The sequence below is a fragment of the Macrobrachium nipponense genome, chromosome 3 (assembly GCF_015104395.2).
Source record: "Macrobrachium nipponense isolate FS-2020 chromosome 3, ASM1510439v2, whole genome shotgun sequence".
In the NCBI taxonomy this organism is placed as follows: domain Eukaryota; kingdom Metazoa; phylum Arthropoda; class Malacostraca; order Decapoda; family Palaemonidae; genus Macrobrachium; species Macrobrachium nipponense.
In genome coordinates, this window is record NC_087202.1 from 81,139,431 (window position 1) to 81,164,456 (window position 25,026).

General features: G+C 47.5%; 1 protein-coding gene across 4 annotated transcripts in view; it reads left to right on the top strand.

The window, feature by feature from the left end:
• The window catches only part of LOC135221849 (zinc finger protein 141-like), a 54,885-nt gene extending 30,418 nt beyond the window's left edge, over positions 1 to 24,467 (top strand). For 3 of the 4 annotated variants that reach the window (XM_064259778.1, XM_064259776.1, XM_064259779.1), the window contains exons 5-11: positions 1,209 to 1,339; positions 4,350 to 4,448; positions 6,547 to 6,746; positions 20,870 to 21,067; positions 22,210 to 22,377; positions 23,060 to 23,233; positions 23,473 to 24,467. In XM_064259778.1, the coding sequence (XP_064115848.1) occupies positions 1,209 to 1,339; positions 4,350 to 4,448; positions 6,547 to 6,746; positions 20,870 to 21,067; positions 22,210 to 22,377; positions 23,060 to 23,233; positions 23,473 to 23,995 (1,493 nt within the window). In that variant the 3' untranslated portion in view covers positions 23,996 to 24,467. The remainder of the gene's footprint in view (positions 1 to 1,208; positions 1,340 to 4,349; positions 4,449 to 6,546; positions 6,747 to 20,869; positions 21,068 to 22,209; positions 22,378 to 23,059; positions 23,234 to 23,472) is intronic. The other variant, XM_064259777.1, reaches the window with a different exon arrangement.
• The last annotated feature ends 559 nt before the right edge of the window (positions 24,468 to 25,026 follow it).

Consider the following 25,026-nt stretch of genomic DNA (forward strand, 5'->3'; position numbering starts at 1 on the left):
TTGTTTGAACAAATCATAAAGTTCTACAGTTGTGAAATAGCAGTCAACTGCTTCTCTCAGGTCAATTCAAGCTCAGCAAAAGCATGGACACATGCCTCTTTGTCTGGATTACACGTAATTATATCTCCAATTTTCTGGGAATTAGCCAGGCTCTTTCACTGTTTTACATGCCTGTCTAACAAGATGGGTGATACAAATGGTCCTGGGAAACAATATCTCCAACACTAAGCTTGACCAAAAGTTTCTTATCCAAGCAAGTTGATGGTGCATCATTGCAGCTTTTCATATAAAGGCAATTTCCTTTGCAATGGTAAAACTATGATTCAGGGAGACTAGTGGAGTTCAGCAGTTGTGAGAGGGAGGATAGTAGTTGAGCAGTGAAGTAGCGAGTGAGAAAAGGCTGTTGAAAAATTTATGGTGAATGGTGTAGTGACATTAGTGTTGACAATTAGGAATATTTTTCAAGTTGGTGTAAGGTAAAATAAGGTAAAGAAAATGGAGGAATTATAGAGATTGCAGAGGGTTTTAGAGGGGGCAGTTAGTCCTTGAGGAAGGCAGATGCAGAAAATGAGCAGTTAAGACAGGAGAATAAGATGCTGAAGAGGATGATGAAGGAATTAAAGGAATCTGTTAGGGAACAAGTGAAGACAGCATGAGAGAGAAAGATGAAAGAGAAGCTAGAGGAGAGGATACAAAGAATGTTGAATGTGAGATTATGATATGGAATTAGTAAGTGAGGAAATGCAAGGGGTGATAGGAGTAGGATAGGTGAAATCTTGCCTCAAGACCAGAAAAGGATATCCCAGATTGGGTGAACCTACAAGTCGGTTCAGAGGACACCCAGATTTCCTCCCACTAATGGGTCCTAATGTAAAAAACAAGGTTTGTATTTGTGTGGGAACAAATAGCAAATTTTAAAAGTAATTTGTATTTTTCCTAACATACAAACCGGAAGTTCTGTACATAATGGCCCACTTCAGCCACCCCTATCATTGGCATCTGGACTGTAAGGTAAAGGGGAGGGCAGACCTGCAGGTGGGGTGTGGGGAGGCTTTCCTCTACCCGTCAATAGTTAATTACGTTCTCAGTACGTTTTTAACAACTGTTCCAGCTCGCATTCGTAAGATAAACCCAGTTTAAAGGACTTCAGGTTTGTATGTTAGGAAAATACAAATTACTTTTAACGTTTGTGATTTTTCTTTATTCAGGATGTATTGGAAAACTAATCAAAAAGAACACTGAGAACTTGAAAGGACTTAGTTCATGCAAGAGTGAACTAGGGGAGCTACACATCTCGGATGATGTAGATTCACCAGATGCTGTTATTTCTCAGAAAGTAGTAAGTTCCTTTAAATTTTTAGCATTCATTGAATCATAGGTCTTTCAGACAATAATTTATAAGCGACTGATCCTCTTGTAGAGAGTTTAGTCTTTCAGGTTTGCTGTAGTTACAGATATCATACAGGGAGCTTATGAGATTTTTCCACAGAAAAATTATTTTTGTAGATGGTATATTTTGTAATCATAGACATGATTGATAAAGGTCTTGCTCTTGTTGCATGCAAAGTTGTACCAGATTATCAAGTGCAGATTGACCATCACTAATCCCTCAAATGTGAATGAAGTTCCATCACTAATCATCTGGGACTAAATTTTCTGGGTCACCACATCAACCTGCCACTACTGTTTGCTAGTGCTACTTTTGTGAGTACGTATGTACCCTATGCATACAATTGTTTATCCTTTGGGTTGTGAAAAAAATCCGGTGTCCTGAAGGCCCCAGTGATACTGGAATAGTGATGGTTGACCTGTATTATATGATGCAACAGATTGTGTATCTTAGTAGCGCACACAGTACGCACTCTGTGCAAATTAATGGTTTTCAAAAAATATGTGACATAGCTTAGGTAAAGTTATTAAATTATGTTATGCAATTTTCATCCTTTGAGATTCTGATGATGTCATCTACAGAAAATTTTTTGTCATCTACAAGAAATTTTTAAAAATGTTATCTCAAATATTTTGACATCAGTTGGTAAAGGGACTACACCTGCAGGATGCTTTTGGTGGTTTAAATCCATCTCACCAGAAACTATAGCAGTTCAAAAAGAATCATCACTAAGTTAGCTAAGTTAGTTCTAAATGGAGAATCATAAAAATGTTTGCCCTTTATTTCTTGATTTTCTTTATATAGTATTTTGTATATGCAATGATAGTATAACAATAATGTGTATTTTGGAAATGAATTTTGTACTTTTCATGGCACAGTAAATTCTTAATCCTGTAGTATATTTTTTTTTTCAAAAGTATTTTTTTAATGAAAAGTAAATCAATTTGTTTTCAGCTGATGTCACTGCTTCATTCTAAGTACTACTATACTATTTGTTCATACGCGAACAAACCTTCGGTCTTAACAATAGGATAATTTCTAGCGCCTAGCTGGATCCGGTTAAAAAGCTGATGAAAGCAAGGAATCTTGTGATATCTGGCAACACATGCGTAGATCGGATGAAGAGTGGTCAAGGACCACGCATCTACGCCAGTCTTTTCTTTGACCGCCTGGGCGAGAGTTGTGTTTACCCCTCTTGGCCTTTTCCCGGTTCATTGCCCGTTTCGTTTCTTCTAGTGTGTGTATGTGTTTTTACCTGGTATTATGGCTTCTTCTGCTCCTTCTTGGTGTCAACGTATGTGCCCTGGAGCTCATAGTTTTCCGTGTTCTCGTTTTTTGGTTTCGGCAGAGACCGACCCTCACATCAAATGCAGTAGGTGTCGTTCGAATTTTTGTACTATTACGAATCCTTGCACGGAATGCCGGGCACGGCCTAAGGAGCAGTGGAGGAAGTTTTATGGCAAGAGGGAACATCGGCGAGTCTCGACTCCTACTTGGGAGGGCTTTGCTCCTATTCCCGATGTTTTGTCTTCCGCAGTAGTCAACCCCCATAGTAGCGTTGTTCCTGCATCTCCTTCCTTTTCTTCCATTGATTCATCGATGGAAGTATTGGGAGGTTGCCAGGGTCATTTTTGTAATGTAGCCCCCTCTTCCTTGGGAGCTTTTTCGGTTCCTGAGAAGGGTGAGGTTTTTTCATCATTCTCTTCTCTTCCAGTGTCGGAGGTGTCCAAAATGGCGGCATTTTGGAAGAAGCTTGGGCTAGGGGGGTACTACAAAAAGGATAGTTATTCAAATTTAAAATGAGATTAAAACAATGTGATAAAAGAAAATAATCTAGATGCCTAATATCAGTAAATCAGACACATTTCTGTTTTATCCAGATGAGTTTTGGGATATTATGTTGGGAAATCTTTGCTGTGCTTTGTTACATAGCCAAGATGCTGAAATCTGGTCACTGCTTGTTACTGGTTGAGGATTGGCATCACTGCTGAGATGTTCCATCTGGTCTTGTTGCTATGGTTCTAAGTCCTGAAAACTGCTTGGTCTTAGTCCTAGTTCTTCCAGGGTCCCTGAAGGTCTGGAGGAGAACCAACTATTCAATTTGGGATCTAATAAATTCCCAGATGCTGCTAAGATCCTGACTTGGTCCCAAGGTGCAGGTATGAGGATATCAAGAAGAATGGTTCTTGTATTGAATCTTGGTTCTAAAATCCTGCCATATGCTCGAGTTTCAATTGGTCCTATGCTTGCCACACTAGTGCGTCAGAATCCACTTTCAGCGAAGTTGGTGAAGCAGCAGTAGTCAGTATCTCCTTTAGGATACTCTGGAGCAGTCAAGGGTGGGACTGTGTATGATGCTCTTCATGATTGATATCCAAATGAAGTGTCATTTGGACCAGGTTAACTACTAAGGCCAAAAAGTGCCAGAATACAACACCAGACAGAAAACAGATACTTGAAGATACAACAGAAACAATTTTCTTTCAGTAAAGGAGTAAGCAGGTTAGATTCCTACAAAAGGCATTGAAGATACTTTAGAAAGATTTCATTCCAAACTACCAGCCAGAAAAAGGAAGCTGACCTAGTTGAAGAGTTATCACTATACTTTGGCTATACTAATGCTGTGAAAAAGTAAGATGAGTGACAAAAAGATTATTTAATTGTTGTCGAAATTAATTTGCTTTGGCAATTGTGAAGAAGTGAAAAAACACTTAAATGTGAAGTTAGCTAGCTGCTAATAATGCTGCAGATGCCCAAAAAGTAAGGCAGCTAAACACTGAGGACCCAGGGCTACTGCTGGTGCCATTGAGTCTGTTAAACAATATAAAACAATAGACTGGCATCTGGGACATACAAAGACCATGATTGTAGGTTAAGGTATGATTGATGATGAACATGTTGCCTTATTTCTGTTTGAATTGTAGTTGAAATATACTTTGTGAAATCCATTATATTATAGTTACAGGATGAAACTAACAGAAGAATTAAAGATGAAGATGGCACAACAGATGACCGACTATCTGGCGCAAGGGAAGCTGTGTCTAGCAGTGAGAGACTGGTGAGTAGGAAATATTTTTGGCTGAGTATCTTGAAGTTGATTGATTAAAGTTTTTCATTAAGTTTGGAATAGTATATATATCCTTAAAGCTTTGCTGAATGTTCATAATTTGCACATACTCTTTGTAATGTACATACATATATTTATTATTTATCGGTATTCAACTTGAAATGGTATGCTTAGTATACCGTTAGTATACCGTTTTCTTAAAGATAATAGTGCTGTAATGTATGACTGTTAGGAAGAACTCTGCATTATACCTTATAAACTTAGAGTTATATGTTAAGAATTTTTTTTGCATTGAAATTTGGGATGAATCTTGGCTACTCTTAAAGATTGCTAGTATATCTTGGCAGTGACAGGCACTTCAGTATTAAGAATAAAAGAAGATTGCTTTGCTGACCTGGATGACTTGTCTAGTTCATCTGTTCTTTACCAGATTTCCCTGTTTTGGCTGCTTGCTGCTTTCATGGTATTGTACATGGCCCGTTATCGCGCCATAAATCGCTGACTTTATAGCTCTAGACAAGCGCCATGAACCAAGTCCACCAATAACCAGGGACTGCCTATATTAAGGAACCCCCCTTTAGTTTGATAGTAAAATACTACCAAAGGAAATATTGGCCATTAGTAAACAAGTTCAACAAGGTTCATAAGTCAAGAACGACTGGAAACCATGAATAATGAACAGTGCAAAATGTTTTGGATGCAAAAGCACTTTCTGAAACTGGGAAAAACACACATGTAGCTCATTTAATTTATAAATAAAGTAGCTGCAATTTTTAAACCCAGCTTTGGTAATTTATGAAAGAAACGTATCTATGAATTAAGTTCCATTCGGCAGCAAAAGACTGATGTAGGTAAAACAAAATCAGCTGATAATTTTAAGAATGTAAACAAAACCAGAATGCGAATAGCAGATTGCTCTGTTTATATTATAATATGATAATATGGTAATAATACATCCCATATTATTAGGTTCAGTAAAGCAACAGTTTTATTAAAATGATCATTATTCTCAATACACAACTAGTATTTGACTTTTGCTAATGATAGAATTAAAAATCTGAAAAAGTCCGCCTAGTTTTACTTTATATGTAAGATTATTTAAAAATTTATAAAATATAAAGCCAACATCCCTAATCAAGAACATTAGTTGATTTTTAAAAGTTTCAGTACAGTGGGATATCACAGCTGAAGATTGCACAGCCAATAAGAAGACAAATTTCTTGGCCATGAGGTTATTCCTGCTATTTATGGCTTGCTGTTCAACGAACCTGCCCGAATGGCTTCAAACAGCCTTTCCAACACTAGGCATTGCAGGGGCCCCTCTGTAAATAGTTAATTGTTACTATACACTGACAAAAATGGCAAAATATGTACAAAATAAAGAAACAAATCACCCCTGACAAAGAACGAGGAAAGAGCAAAATTTACTCTGAATGTTTCCATTTTAACCTACATGAACAGTGAACTTACTGAATACTGAAAAAATGAGCACTCACAATAGGACAGTGGCAGTGACCATGCCACAAACTAAATGGGAAACGTAAATACACTCAACACTAATCACAACAAGCTAGAGAGATGCAAACAATAAACAGATGCTTGTGAATGACTACATTAATAAACAGATGCTTGTGAATGACTACATAATGTATGGCATACCACAATAACAGTAAAACAGCAATATCCATGGGTTGCGGAACAGCTTGACCAATCCTGAAGGAGATACATAGAGGACTGATGCCAACTTTCCTATATGGACAAGTTAAGCACAAGCTGGTTATGTGCAACTGATTTTTTCTAGAAAGACTTGTCAAACTGGTATGACTGGAATTGTTGCACATGGAGTTAGGCTATTTTATGATTACTACTGGTTACATAAGAACAAACATATTGACATAAGCTAACTCTAGGCCAAGTTAGTATACTATTGTCATTTGTAGCAAATTTATAAAGACATGCCTTTTTGTTTTAATATTTTTTATTTTAGTTAGTATACTATTGTCATTTGTAGCAAATTTATAAAGACATACTTTTTTGTTTTAATATTTTTTATTTTGTCACAAAATCCATTAAAATGTTTATATCTTAGGAAGTAAAGTCGAGATGTCCAATGAGATGCCATTTCTGTGAAGCTACCTTTCACAGTTCGGAAGAGTTGACTAGCCATGTCATAGAAGTTCATAAGTCTTCAGATGTTAAGTTTATGTGCCCTCAATGTCCAGAGACTTTTCTGAAACTTAATTCCATGACTAGCCATCAGAAAAGGAAGCATCGGGATACTCTACAAAGGTACTAATCTCTAGAATTGTAGATTTCTTTGATATGTTGAAAGTACAGTTGTCCATAATTCATGATTGTTCCGACACGGCATACAAACCTTCGGTCCTTTTACAATAGGAAGGTACTAGCGGCAGCTGGATAGGTCGTAAGCTTTCGAACAAGGGGTTCGGTAGTTAACTGCTTGTCCGACAGGCGCGCGCGCGCGACTGGGAGGTAAACAAATCACTTTTGCTTTCGGCCTCACAGCGAGTGGACGTGTGTGTTCGACGCTCTCTGCCCGCTTCTCGTCGTTTGCTTTCCTGAGTATATGGTTGTGTTTGTGTATGAAAGAATCATTGTAAGTACAATCATTTCTCTCTTTCTAATTAATTGTGATTTATTGGTCAATGATGGAATCTCCTCGCCTCGCTACCCCACGGAGACTATGCCCGGGTACCGAAGGGCGTAAATGCGGAAAGTTCCGCTCATTCCCGGAGATTGACCCTCATATTTCTTTTTTTTGCGCATCGGTGTCGGGGCGCGAATGCACCCGAGCCGAGCCATGTGAAGTTTGTAATAATTGGTCGGAGGCGCAGTGGACTTTGTATGAGGGCAGGAAGAAGCGAAGGCCTGCAAAGGAGTCGTCGGAAAGCTCTCCCGCGACTCCTTTGGTTACGGACACTTCGTCTTCTTTCCTGCCGCCCGCTCAGCTTCCACGTTTGGCGCCTTCCCCTTCGGGGGGGGTTTCTAGGTCCTTCTCCTCACCTGACTTGTCGAGTGTGGAGGAGGGCGCTAGATACCCTGACGTCGAGTTGTACTCTGGGTCCTCTATCCGTTCGTCTTCGCGCGAGCGGGTAGAGGATCCTCCTAATCACCCGACTTTTGCTTCCTCAGGTGCGGTTGCCGCGAAGGACGACCTCGGACAGGTGTGGGCATCGTTTTGGGGCCTGCAGGGCGTGCCGAGTGTCCAGGGGCTGCTCTACCATCCTCGCTGGCTCCGTGGCGGTCACCCATGCGACGGTTACGACCACCACCACGACCCTTACAACACCTGGCTACGCTTCACCTCCTCACCTGGTGTACACCCCGCACGCGGTCTCTGTAACACCTACTACATCGGTGCAGGGGCCAGTCGCCGTACCTCGGGGGAGTGTGATGCCGCCACCTGGGTTTGCCGTGCTGCCGCGACCGGACTTCGTGTGCCCGAAGAGCTCGCCCCTGGACCTCCCACCAGTACCAAGGATGTCTGTGCCGCTGGTCCGTCCATCTGGACCGCCTGCACAGCCTGCCGTACCTGCCGTACCTGGTCTTTCCCAGCCGCTGTTCACGGACGTGACGTTGATGACCACTGCTGCCGTTCCTGTACCTGCTCCTGCCGTATCGACTGCCGTTCCTGTGATGCCTGCACCTGCTGACGTTGTTCCTGTTCCTGGCTCCGCTGCTCCCGATGCTGATCTGTTCGGACAGGTGCGTCCGGGCCCTGTTGCTTCGGCAACAGCAGCCCCGGCTCCGCCCTGGATGACAGATTTGACATCGGTCCTGAGGAGGTTGACGAAGAAGAAGAAGAGGAGGAAGGTGTCGTCATCGTCTTCTTCGTCGTCGTCGTCGTCTGCCGCCATCTTCCCTTCTTCTTCTAAGGCTCCCCCGCCTAAGAAGAAGAAGGTCGCCTCCCCCCCCCTAAGAAGTCTCCTTCGGGAACTTCTAAGGGCCCGTCTCGCTCTGGTGAGACGGGGGGTTCTTCCGCTGGTCACCCTGCTCCTTCGGGAGCAGGACCCGTCTCTTCTTCCGCAAGGAAGAAGACTACGGGGGACCAGAGGAGTGCCCGGCTAACACCGGCACTTCCTCACCTGCTGTTAGTGGTTCGGCCACGGCAGCAGGATCCGTCTCGGCCTTATCGTTCGCGAGAGGTACCGAGTGTACGGTCGCCTAACAGCGACCGTGCAGCTAGGAACCAGACCTCTGAGCCAGCTCAGCGTCAGGTTTCACGGCACGGAGCGGAAGACTGGTGACAGCCGCTCACGCGACTCTCACCAGACCAGCTCTCGCTCTCGCGGCGAGCAGCTGGCTACCCGGGAGCGACTGACGTCCATGACCGTCCACCCCGGGCTTAGGCTGGGAAGAGGTCCCCCCGTTCGCCGGCACCAGCCACGGCTGGTACCAGCGACGTGACGCGCCGTGAGGATACGCACCGGTCTCACCGTGACAGTGGAGCTCGCCGGTCGCCTGACCGTCACTCTCACAGAGAGCGATCGTACGGCGACCAGCACCAGCTCCTCTGACACACGAGACCGGGGCCGCTGTTCTCGGTCCAGCCGTTCTCCACAGCGAGACGGCTCGACTAGGCCTGCAGCTCGATCGCCACCGCGGGTTGACGATCGCCTGCAGTCTTCCAAGCCCACTGGTTCTGCCAGCGAGCGAGGAGGGAGCGTCAGGTCTGCCTCTCCCATACCTTCAACCTCCTCGGGTTACACCGGGAGGGGCGAGGTATTGAGGAGTGGACGTGAGGGGTGCGCCCCTCAGGATCCCACCACGTCGTCATACGTACCAGGCACGGTTCTCGGACCAGCCAGGTCGTACGCACAGGTGGTTGGAGGAGACCGAGAGGGGTCTGTCGCTGTTCCTCCCCTCGAGGGAGGAGGGTCTCGGGAGATGCTCCTGTTTGAGGGACTGGATGGTCCGACTCCGCAGGACGCAGTTACTCCTGAGATCCAGAGGAACTTTGCCGAGGTTATTGCGCTGATTCGTCAGCACAACGACCTCGGGGAAGGATCGCCGCTCCCACCATCCGAGCCCACGTCCCGGCTCGAGTCGTTCTAGGGGCCCGAAGAGGGAACCCAGACCGACGGTGGGTTTGCCGCGTTCCGAGCTTGCAGACTCAGTGCTGGACCAGGTAGAATCGCTTGTCTCCGGACAAGACGGTTCTTCTCAAGTCTGGCAGGTCGAGCAAGCTGCTTCCACCTCCTCTGCTGCGACAGCGGCGTTTTTACGTGCCATCCGAGGATCCGATGCCGCCCAAACAGGTGAACCCGGAGTTAGCCAGGCTGACTCCGGGTGTGTCTCTGCAGCAGCTCCTGTCCGAGAACCTATGGTTCTCCCACGCAGCAAGAGGCACTCGGCCTGGAATCTACTGCCATGGCAGCTTTCCAGGCCGTCTCCTGGCTAGATCTGTGGTCCCTCACAGTATCTAAGGTCGCAGCCAACTCCCGGGGGAATTTCTCCCGAAGATGACTCGGCCTTTAGGAGACTTTGCCAGTCTGGAGGAAGAGCCATCTCCATTCCTTGCCCACCAGACGGTGAACCTGTGGGCCAACCTGGTTCTCCGTAACGGAACGGGACGCCTTGATCCTTACTCGGGTTCCAGGGCGGCGGGCGTGAAGCGGCGTTGGGTCTTCGCAACGGACCTCTACGGAGTTCCACATCTCTCTTCCCAGGAGAGATGGTGGACGCTGCGGTGGACAGACGGCGCACTGACGACAGTGACCGTCTGGTTCACCAGGCAGTCTCGAAGGCTTCTGGGCAGCCTCGGACTGCGGCCAAGTCTAAGAGCTCGGCTAGCGCTTCCTCGGTGGCTAAGACGGTAGCGGCGTCGAAGCCCCGGGGAAAGACTCTGTCTTCTTCGACTTCTACCAAGGGGAGCCGTAACCAGCCCTCCTCCCAGCCCTCCTCCTCCCGTGGAGGCTCTGGGAAGAAGTCGAAGAAAGGGGGAAACGCTAGGGACGGCGTTCCCCCTCACCTGCTGCCGGGAAGGTGGGGGGGTGCCTGGCCAGCCATTGGGCAACTTGGCAGCGCTACGGCGCTGAGACCTGGATTGTAGATGTCCTTCGGGAGGGATATCTATTACCCTTCGAATCTCGGCCACCCCTCACCTCCAACCCGGTCCAACAGCAGTCGTACGTTCCAGGGTCATCGAAGGACGTAGCATTGGACAGGAGATCAAGACCATGCTGAGCAAGAGAGCTGTAGAAAATCGTCACGGATCAGTCCACCAGGCTTTTACAGTCGACTCTTCCTGGTGGAAAAGTCTACGGGAGGCTGGCGCCCGGTGATAGATCTCTCTCCTTTGAACCGGTTTGTTCGCCAGACCCGGTTCACGATGGAGACGGCACGTTCAGTGCTCGACTCCATCAGGGAGAACGATTTCATGCTTTCAGTGGACTTGAAGGATGCGTATTTCCAAATACCCATTCATCAGTCCTCCAGAAAGTACCTCCGCTTCATCCTCGACGGGACGGTGTACCAGTTCAGGGCACTTTGCTTCGGTCTCTCAACCGCCCCACAGGTGTTCACGCGAGTGTTCACTCTGGTGTCTGCTTGGGCCCATTCGCACGGGATACGTCTGATGAGGTATCTCGACGATTGGTTAGTCCTGGCGAGCTCCGCTCGCAGTTGCTACAGGACAGGGATCGACTTGCTCGAGTTCTGTCGCGATCTGGGGATCGTTGTGAACTTCGAAAAGTCCGATCTCGAGCCCAAGCAGAGGATGAAGTACCTGGGTATGCTGATCGACACGGGTAGCAGGGCGAGTCTTCCCCGCAGACTCGCGGATCAGCAGATTCAGGGAGGCAGCCAACCAGTTCCTGTCTCGGCAGGAACAGGTAGCTCAGCGATGGCAAGTCGTGATCGGACACCTGTCGTCACTCGAGAAGTTGTCCCTCACGGGCGTCTTCACCTGCGGTCTCTTCAGTGGAGACTAAAGGAGAGTTGTCACAGGCGACGGATCCCCCAAGCTTTCCAGTGTCACTGACACCGGAGGTGAGGCAGGACCTAGCCTGGTGGCTGGACGACAGGAACCTCTTAAGAGGAGTGCCCTCTTGCGCACTCCCCCCCCGGACATGCAGCTGTTCTCAACCCCCGACGATCGACCGAGGGATGGGGCGCACACCTGGAGGAGTTGCTGACTTCAGGAGTGTGGGACGAGAACGACAAGCACCTTCACATCAATGTACTGGAACTCAAGGCAGCGTCCTCGCTCTCCAAGAGTTCCAGGACCGCTTGATGGGACACTCAGTGGTGTTGATGTGCGACAACACCACGGTAGTGCCTACGTCAACAAAAACAGGGGGGGCCCTAGTGTCTCTCCCGTTGTACCAGTTGACTCGGCAGGTGCACGAGTGGGCCGAGGCACACTCAATAGAGCTGTCGGCACGCTACATTCCAGGGAAGAGAATGTAGTAGCAGACACGCTCAGCCGTCGGGATCAGGTGATAGGGACCGAGTGGTCTCTACACCAGGACGTGGCGGAAAGGCTCTTCGACCTGTGGGGGCGACCAGTCGTGGATCTGTTCGCCACCCGGCACAACAGGAAGCTCCAGGTGTTCTTCTCGGCCGTGCCGGACCCATGGGCAGCTGCAGAGGAGCTCTTCAACACCCGTGGGACAACCTCTTAGTCTATGCCTTTCCCCCGTTCAGCCTGATTCGCAAGGTGATCAGTCGAGCACTGGTCACCACCCGAATCTCAGGATGATCTGGTGGCTCCCAAATGGCCACAGGCCATTTGGTATCCGGACCTGCTGGCTCTTCTCGCAGGAGAACCGAGAGAGATTCCCCCTTGGCACAACCTTCTCGCCCAGCCACACGTCGAGCGGTACCACCGAGCAGTCCAGTCCCTACGTCTTCACGGCTGGCTGTTATCCACCATCTCTTGCGAACGAGAGGCTTTTCTCGTAGCGCAGCAACAGAGATGGCTGGAAACGTCCGTCAGTCCTCTGCAGCTGTGTTACCAGGGAAGTGGGCCGTCTTCTGTGGTTGGTGTCGTAGACGGGTCTATCTCCTCTCAGAGCCACTCTTCAGCAGGTAGCGGATTTCCTCGTTTTTCTTCGCCGAGAGAAGCTCCTCTCAGTCCCACAGTCAAAGGATACAGAGCCGCCCTGGCTCTCGTCCTGAAACTGAGGGGATTGGACATCTCGAACTGTTCGAGATCTCCTTGCTTATGAGGAGTTCGAAAGGTTCTTGCCCACCCAGGGAACTCAGGCCCCCTGCGTGGGATTTGTGACTCTCGTCCTTAGGAGTTTGACTCGAACGCCGTTCGAGCCACTCCGAGAGTCGTCAGACAGGGATCTGACCCTCAAGACCCTCTTCTTGCTGGCCCTGGCATCGGCGAAGAGAGTAGGGGAACTTCATGGTCTTTCCTATGATGTACGACACTCCAGGGGGATGGGGATCTGTGACGCTCGATTTCGTCCCGAACTTCGTTGCGAAGACTCAGAAAACCGTCGGTCCCAGACGACCAGGTTCGAGTCCCTTCACGATTCCCTCCCTAATGGACTTCACCGATAATGATGCGGATGAGATGCTGCTTTGTCCTGTGAGGGCGCTACGGCGCTATCTGAAGAAAACTCGACACCTCAGGGCCTGAGTGTCGACGCCTCTTCGGTTAGCACCGGGGGTAACCAAGAAAGAAGTATCCAAGAACACTCTTTCATTATGGCTGCGTGAGGTCATCAGGAGGGCGTATGAGGCTGATGGTAGTGACGACATCCGTACGTCCCGTCCGAGAGCTCACGAAGTCAGAAGTATTGGCCCCTCGTTGGCGTTTCGTAAGAACTTCTCCGTGGCGCAGGTCCTGAAGGCAGGGGTCTGGTCTAACCAGACTACCTTTACGTCCTCTACCTTCGGGATATTGCCCACAGGTCCTTGGATACCTTTTCCCTTGGGACCCGTGGTGGCTGCTCAACAAGTTGTGTAGCTAACCCAGACCCTCGCAGGCTGAAACAGCATCGAGTCCTGGTGTGACTGTGTGGATGGATGTGTGAGTGAGTGAGTGACTGGCTCCCTCTTCCCATCTTTTCCTCCTCCTCTACCTGTGGGCAGAGGGCCATGGTCGTCACTACGCTGGATGAGGACGAGATGCAGGTGAGCTATATGACAGAGCCCCATCCTATCTCTTTCACTAGGGATAGGAGCAGAATATCCACCACTTCCTCCTACAAGGGGGGGGAAGTGGATGCCTACAAGAGTCAAACCCATGACTTTATATTTGCTCCTGTACAGGAACAAGTTCTTACATTGCTGGTACGAAGAGATACGCTTGCTCTCTCTTAGTACTCGGTCCAGAGGTCTGACCATTGATCCTGCGGTGCACACCCCGATCAATCGGACAGAGGCTTGGATCCCTCCCTCGCTCTTACGACCAGGGAGACTTCCAAGGTTGGGCGAACACCAGTCTGTTCACAAAAGACTCAGATTCCTCCCACCAAGAAGTGAGTCTTCCTATTGTAAAAGGACCGAAGGTTTGTATGCCGTGTCGGAACAAATGACAATTTGTCCAAAATTGCATTTTTCCTAACTATACAAACCTGAGGTCCTTTTACACATAGCCCCACCTCATGCCACCCCTCACTCTGCAGTTTTTTCTTGGGCAAAAGCAAAAGTGATTTGTTTACCTCCCCAGTCGCTGCGCGCGCGCCTGTCGGACAAGCAGTTAACTACCGAACCCCTTGTTCGAAAGCTTACGACCTATCCAGCTGCCGCTAGTACCTTCCTATTGTAAAAGGACCTCAGGTTTGTATAGTTAGGAAAAATGCAATTTTGGACAAATTGTCATTTTGCTTTATGTTCCGTAAGTTATTATATACAAGTGTTTTGCATAAGAACAGTGGTATCTTGTTAAATGGAGTGAATATTTAAAAAAAAAATTTGTAGTTTAGTAACGAGTTTTGATTTTACAGTGTTGTACATTTCTTTATGGTCTGATGTTTGGAAAGTAGAGATTTTTGTGTTGGAACATTACCTAGTGGAAGTTAGAGGTGTGTTATAATACCACAATTTTGAAGTAAATTGTATTTTTCCAAACTATACAAACCTGAGGTCCTTTACATAGGGATTTATTTGCAGCGCCAGCTGGAGCGGTCATAAGATTTCTAACAAGGTAGTTCGGTAGTAACTGCTTATCCAATGGTCGGGAGTCCCGCCCGACTGGAGGTAAACATTCCACTTTGCTTTATGCCCAGGAACAGAGTGAGAGGTGACATGAGGCGGGACTATGTGTAAAGGACCTCAGGTTTGTATAGTTAGGAAAAATACAATTTACTTCAAAACTGTGATTTGTTCCGACACGTAATACAAACCCTCGGTCATTCACATAGGGAAGACTCACTTATTGGTGGGTGGAATCTAAGTCTTATGAACAGACTGGTGTTTGTCCGACCTGGGTTCCCTCCCTGGTCGTAAGAGCAAAGGGAGGGAGCCTAGCCTTCGCCCAACTGATTGGAGTGTGTACTGCAGGATCAGTGGTCAGACCTCTGAACCAAATTCATAAGAGGGAGGCAAACGTAATCTTATGAATAGCAAGAAAGAACTACAGTAGTCCTACGCAAGAGCCAATATAAAGTCTTGGGTTTGTCTCTCGCTGGCGTCCACTTCTTTCCTTGTTAGGGAAGTGGTGGATAAACGCTTCTATCCCTAATGAAAGGGATGCTTACCTGCATCCACATCCTGTCCAGCGTGGTGACGACCGCCACCCTCTGCCGCAGGGAGAGGGAAGAAAAAGATGAGGAAGAGAAGCCAGTCACACTCTCATTCATTCTTCCATTCATGCAGTCGCACAAGGATGAAATGCTACCTTGTCCGGTAAGGGAGCTGGGTAAGCTACACAACTTGTGGGCAATATCCCGAAGGTAGAAGGAGGTGAAGGTGGTCTGGTTGGCCAAAACCCCTGCCTTCAGTACCTGTGCCTCAGACAAATTCTTGCAGAATGCAGGGGGTGGACCAATACCTCTGACTTTGTGGGTTCTCGGACGAAGGGTACTGGTGTTGGCACTCCTGCCTGAAGCGTACACCTTCCGGATTACCTCACGAAGCCAGAGAGAAATAGTGTTCTTGGACACTTCTCTTGGTAACCCCGGTGCTAACGAAGAGGCGTCGACACTCAGGCCTGAGGTGACGAGTTCTCTTCGGGTAGCGCGTAGCACCCTCACAGGACAAAGCAGCATCTCATCCGCATCATTGTTGGTTAAGTTTTTCAGGGAGGGGATCGTGAAGGACTCGAACCTGTCATCAGGGACCAAAGGGTTCTGAGTCTTCGCTACGAAGTCTGGGATGAAATAGAGCATTACAGATCCCCATGCTCTCGAGTGCTTAACATCGAAGGAAAGACCATGAAGTTCTCCACTCTCTTTGCCGATGCCAGGGCCAGCAGAAAGACGGGTCTTGAGGGTCAGATCCCTGTCTGACAACTCTCGGAGTGGCTCGAAGGGTCTGCGAGTCAGGCTCCTAAGTATGAAAGTCACATTCCACCCCGGGGGCCTCAGTTCCCTGGGTGGGCTTAAGACTCCCCGAAGTCTTCATTAGGAGTGTGAAATTTCCATGGAAGTGGAAAGGTCGACTGCTCGCAGTTTAAGGACTAGGGCCAGGGCGGCTCTGTAGCCTTTAACTGCCGGAGACGGAGAGGGAGCTTCTCTCGACGAAGAAAGATGAGGAAATACGCTACTTGCTGAAGAGTGGCTCTGAGTGGAGAGACCCTGTCCACGACATCAACCACAGAAGACGGACCACTTTCCCTGGTATAATGCTGCAGAGGACTGTCTGAGGTGCCCTGCCATCTCTTGGTTGCTGCTCGGTGAGAAAAGCCTCTCACTCGCAAGAGATGGTGGATACCACCAGCCGTGAAGACACGGGGACTGAACTGCTCGGTGGTACCTCTCCTCGTGTGGTTGGCACAGGAGGTTGTGCCAAGGGAGAATCTCTCTCGGCGCCTCGGAGAAAAGAGCCAGCAGGTCAGGATACAAACAGCCTGAGGCCATTTGGGTTGCCACCAGAATCATCCGAAGATTGCTGGTGACCAGCACTCTGCTGATCACCTTACGAATCAGGCAGAACGGGGGAAAGGCGTAAACTAGGAGGTTGTCCCATGGGTGCTGGAACGCGTCCTCTGCAGCTTGCCCATGGGTCTGGCACGACTGAGAAGAAACCTTGAGTTTTCTGTTGTGCCGGGTAGCGAACATATCCATGACTGGTTGCCCCTACAGGTTGAAGAGCCTTTCCGCCACGTCTGGGTAAAGAGACCATTTGGTCCCAATCACCTGATTCCGGTGGCTGAGCTTGTCTGCCACTACGTTCCTCTTGCCTGGAGTGTATCTGGCTGACAGCTCTACCGAGTGAGCTAAGGCCCACTCGTGACGACAGGTGACCAATCAAGACTTGCCACTGCTGGATCAAGCTGACACCAGAGTGAACACTCGTGTGAAGGCGGGTGGTTTAGAGACCAAAGCAGTGCCCTGAATTGGTACACCATCCCGTTGAGGATAAAGTGGAGGTACTTCCTGGAGGACTGATTGATGGGTATTTGGAAATATGCATCCTTCAGGTCCACTGAAAGCATGAAGTCATTCTCCCTGATGGAATTGAGCACTGAGCGTGCCGTTTCCATCGTGAACCGAGTCTGGCAAATGAATCGGTACTAGGGAGAGAGATCTATCACCGGTTGCCAGCCCCCGGATGACTTCTCCTCTAGGAAGAGTCGGCTGTAGAAGCCCAGCGACTGATCTCGTACGATCTCCACAGCTCGCTTGCTCAGCATGGTCTTGACTTCTTCCTGATGCGAAGTGAGGGGTGGCCGCAATTTGAAGGGTAGCAGATATCTCTCCCGAAGGACATCCACTACCTAGGTCTTGGTTCCGTAGCACTGCCAAGTTGCCCAATGGCTCGCCAGGCACCCCCCCACTTCCAGCAGCAGGTGAGGGGGAATGCCGTCCCTAGTGTTTCCCCTTCTTCGGCTTCTGCTTGGCGGGACCCCCACGGGAGTGGGAGGCATGGGAGGAGGGCTGATGCTCGCTCCTCAAAGCAGAAGTCGAAGACTGGGTCTTTCCTCTTGACCTTGACGAAGCTGATGTCTTGGTGGCAGAGGAAGCGCTAGCCGAGCTCTGAGGCTTGGCCACAGTCATTTGAGGCTGCCCAGAGGCCTTTGAGACTGCCTGGTGTACTAGGCGGTCACTGTCATCAGTGCGCCGCTGTTCCACCGCCTCTCTGGGGAAGAGAGAGGAGGAACCCAGTAACGGTCCATTTCGTAGACCCAATGTCACTTCCCGACTGGCCGCCCTGGTCACCCGAGCGAGGACTGCGTCTCGACGTCTCAGGACCAGGTTGGCCCATAGGTTAGCTGTCTGGTGGGTGAGATACGAGATGGCTTTACCTCCAGACTAACACTGTCTCCGAACGCCTAATCTTCTTTGGGAGTGATGGGTCCTGAGGAGGCTGCGACTCTGGACACTGTGAGGGACCACAGGTCTGGGCAGGAGACTGCTTGGAAGGCTGCCATGGCGTTCGCTTCCAGGGCCGATGCCTCTTGCTGTGAGAACCAGAGTTCTCAGCCAGCAGGTGATGGAGAGGCACCCCTGGAGTTAGCCTAGCTATCTCCGGGTCAACCTGCTTGGTCAGCAACGGGTCCACAGATTGCACGTAGAATCGCCGCTGATGAGGCAGAGGAGGGGGAAACAGCTTGTCCGACCTGCTGGACCTAAGTGAGCCCTCCTGTCCAGAGACAAGAGAGTCAACCTGGCCCAGCACACTGTCGGCCTAGGAGGATCGGGGCAAACCCACAGCCGTCCTGGGTTCCTTCTTAGGACCCCAGAACGACTTCAACCTCGATGGAGGTTCGGAGGGAGCAACCACCGATCCTTTCCCCGAGGTCGTTGTGCTGACGAATCAGCGCAAATGACCTCCGCAAAAGACCTCTGAATCTCGGGAGTGATACCGTCCTGCGCGATGGACCGTCAGATCCATCCAGGCCGATCAACTCCCGAGACCCTCTTCCTTCAGAAGGAAGAAAAACCTCGCCAGACCCCATCGTGGTCTCCTCCAACCACTTGTGTGTACAATCTGCCAAGTCCCAGGACCAAGCCAGGCTCGCAGACTCTCCTGGCGGGACTGTGTGGAGCGCGCTTCTCACAGTCGCCCCTAGTTGCCTCGTCCTCCTGGTGTAGCCTGAGGAGGTTGAAGGGACAGGGGTGAGGAAGACCTGACGTCCCACCCTGCCTACCAGCAGAGCCGGTGGGCTTGGAGGACTGCAGGCGATTGCCAACCCATGGCGGCGACCGAGCTGCAGGTCTAGTCCCATGGAGAACCGCTGGACTGAGAACGGTAGCAACGGTCCTGTGCGTCAGGAGAACTGCTACCAGTCAAGTGAGCCGTCCGGTCCCGGTGGGAGCGACGGTCGGGTGACCGGTAGTGTCCACTGACGCGGTGAGAGCATGCACCGTCCTCTCGACGCGTCATGGTACCTGATCCAGCCGAGCTGGGTCTGGTGACCAGCGGGACTTCTTCCTGGCATCGGCACGTGATTGGTCTGGTGGGACCGTCACGTCACCCTTGGGAACTGGGGATGCATCCACCACCCAGAGCGATCGCCTTGCGGCCTGGCGAGAGTCACCTGAGCGACTCCCACCAGTCTTCCGCTCCGTGCCTAGGTCCTGATGGCGAACAGGCTCAGCGGTCTGGACCCTGGCTGCATGGTCACCAGCAGGTGACCGTACACTCGGTGACGCTCGCTCGCGAGCGGCCGAGATGGTTCCTGGTGTGGAGGCGGAACCCTCTAGAACCAGGAGAAAAGGTACCAGCAGTATAGCTGGCACCCTACGGTCCCCGTCTTCTTCGTCCCTGGGGAAGGAGAGACAGGCCCCGTTCCCGAAGGAACAGGAAGACCAGTGGAAGACCTACCTGTCCCACTGGAGTGGGACAGACACTTAGAAGTCTTTGTGCGAGACTTCTTGGGGGGGTGGAGGCCACCTTCTTCTTCCTTGGCTGTGGGACCTTGGAAGTCGAAGGGGAAGAGGCGGCAGCAGAGGACGACAAAGAAGACGACGACACCTTCCTCTGCTTCGTCAGCTTCCTCAGGACCACCGTCAGGTCCTCCATCCAGGACGGAGCTGGGGCACTTGTGGTAGCAACATGGCCCAACTGCACCTGTCTGGAGGGACCTGCGGCGGGAGCAGCAACACCACGGGCAGGAGCGGAGACAGCAGGATCAGGCACAGGAACTGGTTGGCAGTCAAGCGGGGAACTCTTCGGGCACTCGAAGTCACGGGCTGGGACGAGGACAGCAAACCCAAGAGGAGGAACCATCTCCTCCCGTGGCACGAATGTCATCAGGGCCTGCACAGCAACTGAGGGGGTCACTGACGTTATGTGCTGCGTGTACACCAGGTGCGGTAGCGCAGCATACCCAGGTGTAGAGATGGTGGTCGTCGTCAGCGTCACCGGGCCATGGGTCACAGGGGCAGCCAGGTGTAACAACAGCTCCTGAGTACTTGGAGTGCCCGGAAGGTTCAGTGAGTGCCAGACCTGCTGGAGGTCTCTAACTGCAGCGGCAGTCACACCTGTGGAAGCAACAGTCGGGTTAGAGGGGGTAGGTTCCCGCTCACCCCGGGGGGGGGGGGACCCCGGGGGGGTAAAGATCCCACCCTGAGCGTACGGAAGACCCCGAGTACAGTTCCTAGTCAGGGTGTCGCGCCCCTTCCTCTGCGCTCGACAGGTCGAACGAAGAGGCGGAACGGGACACATCCCCCGCAGGGGAAAGAGCCACATGAGGCTTGGCTACTTTACATACCCTCTTCCTCCAACCATGAAATACAAAAGTCACAGGGCTCAGCCCGAGAGCACTCACACCCTTGGCACTGAGCACACACTAAATGGGGGTCCACTACCTCAGAGGACTGAAAAGACCCACACTTATGGCCCTCCACACCAGGGCATACTCTCCGGTTGGTTGTGGGGGGGGGGGGGGGGGGGGGGTCTCACCTTTATTGGCTTGCATGGCTGAGTCCTCGAAGCAAACCACAAAGTCAAGAACAAAATTAAATCACAAGTACTTACGTAGATGCATACCACAAGTACTACAGCAAGGAAAAGTTGTGAAAAGAGCAGCTTCGTAAGCAAAAGCGTAGAATTCTCACGACAATGGCGGGCAGAGAGGTGAGCGAACACGTCTTCATCCGACAACGGCCGAAAGCAAAGTGGAATGTTTACCTCCAGTCGGGCAGGACTCCCAACCATCAGACAAGTAGTTACTACCGAACCACCTTGTTAGAAATCTTACGACCAGTCCAGCTGGCACTGTAAGTAAATCCCTATGTAAAGGACCGAGGGTTTGTATTACGTGTTGGAGCAAATGTCCTGTTCTGCATAGCTTTATTTTATAAAATTATTTTCTTTATTTTCAGCTGCCCCAAATGTAAGAAACTATATCCTGCCCACTACTTATGGACTCGACACATGCTTGTTCACACAAATACCCGACCATTCACTTGTGATGAGTGTGATAAAAAATTTAAAAGTAAAGCAGAGCTTTATAATCATAAAAGAACACACAAGCCAAGTGAGGAAAGATATACTCATTGCTGTGAATTGTGTGGAAAGAGGTTAGTAATTATTTTATCATTAGATTTACTAATTCACTTGGAAAGCAGTTACTTACAGCATGAATATAGATTGCTTAGGGTTATCATAATTGACCATGAAAGTCACTTCAGTTCTAATATCAGGAATATTCAGGCTTTTTGACCGAAATAGCAAGGATGATTTTAAAAACAAAAAATTCTTTGTTTTCTTGTGAAGATTGAAAAAGAAACCCACAAAATTACTATGTATAACGTGTTTACTTATAAGTATTTACATTTTATTTTACTCAACACTCGAGTACTTTCATGCCCTATCTGTGGCCCTTTTTCAAGAGAGGTGTAGGTTGTTAGCCTGGGTCAAGGCTCAGCAGTCTTCTGGAAATTCTTCAACAAGTAGTAGTTCCAGAAGACTGCTGATAAATGATATTTTTTTGATGATGGACTTTTCTATTTAATTTTTTTTCAATATTTGGGTAATTTTAATTTTTTTCTTTTAAGATTTCAAGCTCATAGTGGATGTTTCAAGATCTTGAAAATTTTTTCAAGCATTGGCAGCCCCTGGACTCTGAGTATTGTAGATAAAAAAAAAATATTTCCAGATGTGTATAATACAGGTTTTCTTAAGGCAGAAATGATACATAATTCTTGTTGTATGATATCCCGAATGCTTAAGTGTAGGTTACATTATGGAATTGTTATTATATGTATAGCATTATTAATGCTAATAATTAAGCTCTTTTCAGAAATTATTCCTTTGCTTGTTAAACATCTTCCAGAGTATGCAACCCCAAGATGTTCTGGTGCCAAGGACAAAAAAAAATTAGATAACAGAAGACAGAGAGACGTTCTTTAGTTAGTCCTGTAGAAGAGGCAACAAACTTAGTACTATTGTGTATGGCTAGCTCAATGCTAATTTTACTTCAGTGACATTTTTAAAGCTAGACTTAACTAGGTATTCCTTGAAGTCCCAAGGATCTAATTACTTGAAACTGAGCTTAGTATAAAGTCACGGGAGTATTTCCAGATTTGTTTTAAAATGGTATTTATGTACTAGGAAATACAGTTATCTGTTTTGTTTTCTTGTTGGAAAAGTATATTGTAATGTTTCTTCAGAAATCTGTTTGACAATCGCTTCATATTTTAAATTACCCCATTTTTGGCAGGTTTACACAAAAAGCAAATCTAGAGAGTCACTTACGGCTGCACACTGGCAGGCGTCCCTTTTCTTGTGAATTCTGTGACAAAAGCTTTTCTCAAAGAGGGAACATGGAGGAACATAGAAGAATCCACACTGGGGAGACACCTTATGTGTGCGACATATGTGGCACAAAGTAAGTTTAGCAATGTTTTATCCTTAATTCTTAGGTTTTTGATGTACTAATTTATTTTTCATTATAATAACTTGAATAGGTGCTGTGTCACTTGTAACCTGTGGTTATTGTGAGGGAAAATTTTATTTACTAGTGAGGTTCTGGTAGTCATTGTTCACATGACATGTATTACCATTGTTTATAGTCATTTTGGGTTTGGGTGTTGCCTGTATAGATTGAATTTAGGTAGGACAATCTTACAGTTATTTTTTAATGTGTAAAAGTGGTATTTGGTGACTGATAATCAATTGATGATCATTTTATATTTTGAGTCTAGTTTTATACTATGAATTCATCTTTCTATTCTAAATTTATGAACAACAGTTCTGTACCTATATTATTAATAAACAGATGTTATTTTGGATTTATATACTTTTGTTTGCCATGTCCATTTCTTCTGTATTGAAAATAATTCTGAACCTAGATAAAGAAATGTGTATGTATTGGTCTGTTTCACTTTTTTTGGGTGTGTATTGATCTGGCTCATTTAAATTTTTTTTTTTTTTATATTTTAACATTGAAGTACTATATATATGTAAATAGAGCTTAGGCTGTGGAACACTCGCTTAATGGAGTCCACTTATAGTTCCTTTCTTAAGCTTTCCCTTTTCATTTGTATTCACATTTTTTTCTTTCACTTAAGGTACAGACGACAAGGACAGTTAACTGTGCATCAGAAGCAGCATAAAGGAGAAAAACCGCATAAATGCAGATTTTGTGATAAACAGTTTTTGCGAAAACAAGTTCTTCAGAAACATGAGCATGTACACACAGACACAAGACCATATAAGTGTTCCTTTTGTGAAAAGTCATTTAGGTAAGCAAGCTAGCAATATGTAAGGGAAATGTCTTATAAACTGTAGAGTATGTGCTAACTGTTGCCTACTGTCTGCATTACTTGACTGATATGATAGGACCACAAATTTAAATTGCTTTTTGAACTTGCATATTAGTTGAAAATTTATTTTTGTTGTTGAATTTAATCCTTTTTTTTAATTGTTGAAAGAACTTTACTGCTTTGATCTTATCACAAGGAAATGTTGCATCTTTTCACAGAGATCAAGGAAAGAGGAAGGTACATGAGCGCCTTCATACAGGAGAGAGACCTTACGTTTGTCAGTATTGTAATCGAGGTTTTTGTGAATCGGGTAATCTCAAGAAGCATCTCCGAGTGCATATGAATTACCACGTAAAGCATTCAAGTTCAGAACCCAGTGATGTCCAGGGAGGACCTAACAAATTACCTGTAGAAGCAACAGTCAATTCAACCACTTTTTATGCACATATAAATGCAGGGTCAGCCCAGTTCACAAATGAATGTGTTAAACCATCCCAGATCCTTCCAGTGCCTGAGTCCTTAGCCTTTACTGCACAGGGGAGTCACTTGTCATCAAATACAACACAAACATTAGATTCTTCAGTACCTCTTCAAATAGGTGGGCCTGTTTCTGGAAATACTTTGATTACTCATCGTCCAATTGACGAAGCAAATCGGAAGAACAGTGACAGAGAAGAGGAGTATAGAGTCAGTTCTTCAGTACCATTGCAATCTGTAAACTGGGCTTCATATCAAACATAAGTTAAATCTTTGTTATATGGGCTTTGAGAAAATCGAAGCATTGAATTTTTGTTGTTTGTATAACTTGAATAAAAAAAAAATATTTATGTTCTTTTTCACAGGATTAATGTAGTATTGTGATTTAATATGGTGTACTACTGCTGTTCCTACGGGAATACAATCGCCTTTATATAGGAGTATCTTTCAGAGCTATCTGGAAACTGGTTAAATCTTGGTAACATGGCAATTAACCAGGCAGTTAACAGGTGGAGTGGAAGGGTGGGCAGGGCTTACCCCTCACTCGGAAACTGTCGCCTTCACTTTTTTTCATCCGTAATGATAGATGGACATGCTGCTGCACTTACTATCTATTCCATTTTTTAGTTAGGCTAACCCCTTTTCCTCCATCTCTTAATCAATCCCATCTTCTAATTAAGTTGAAAAAAGTAAAAGAGAATGCCAAAAGTATTGTTAGTAATGATATACAGGCAGTCCCCCGGGTTACGATGGGCTCGGCTTACGACGTTCCGAGGTTAAGGCGCTTTTCAATTATTATCATCAGAAATTATTTCCAGGGTTACGACACTTACAACACTCATCTGGCACAAGAAATATGACACCAAAAATGCAAAATAATCAATATTTGAAGGTTTTTTTTATGAAAAATGCAATAAGAATGCACTTTACAGTATTCAATGCACCCAAAGCATTAAAAGTGAGGTTTTCTTAGCATTTTTTACGATGTTCCGGCTTGCGACGATTTTCGGGTTACAACGCATCTCAAGAACGGAACCCCCGTCGTAACCCGGGGACTGCCTGTACTTGTTTTGAAAATGCATACAGCCAGAAACAGCTGATTTGCTATGAACGACCAGTCCGTAACAACAGCCTTTTTCCTTACATTTCAACCATCGTGGGGTAGTAAAAAATTACCATAATTATGTTACAAATGACGTTAAGGAGAATAGGACTGATGTATTTTTACACTACATCCTTACTCACTATGGAGAACAGATCGGCAAGGGGATATACTGCTAAATTCAAGGTGTAAG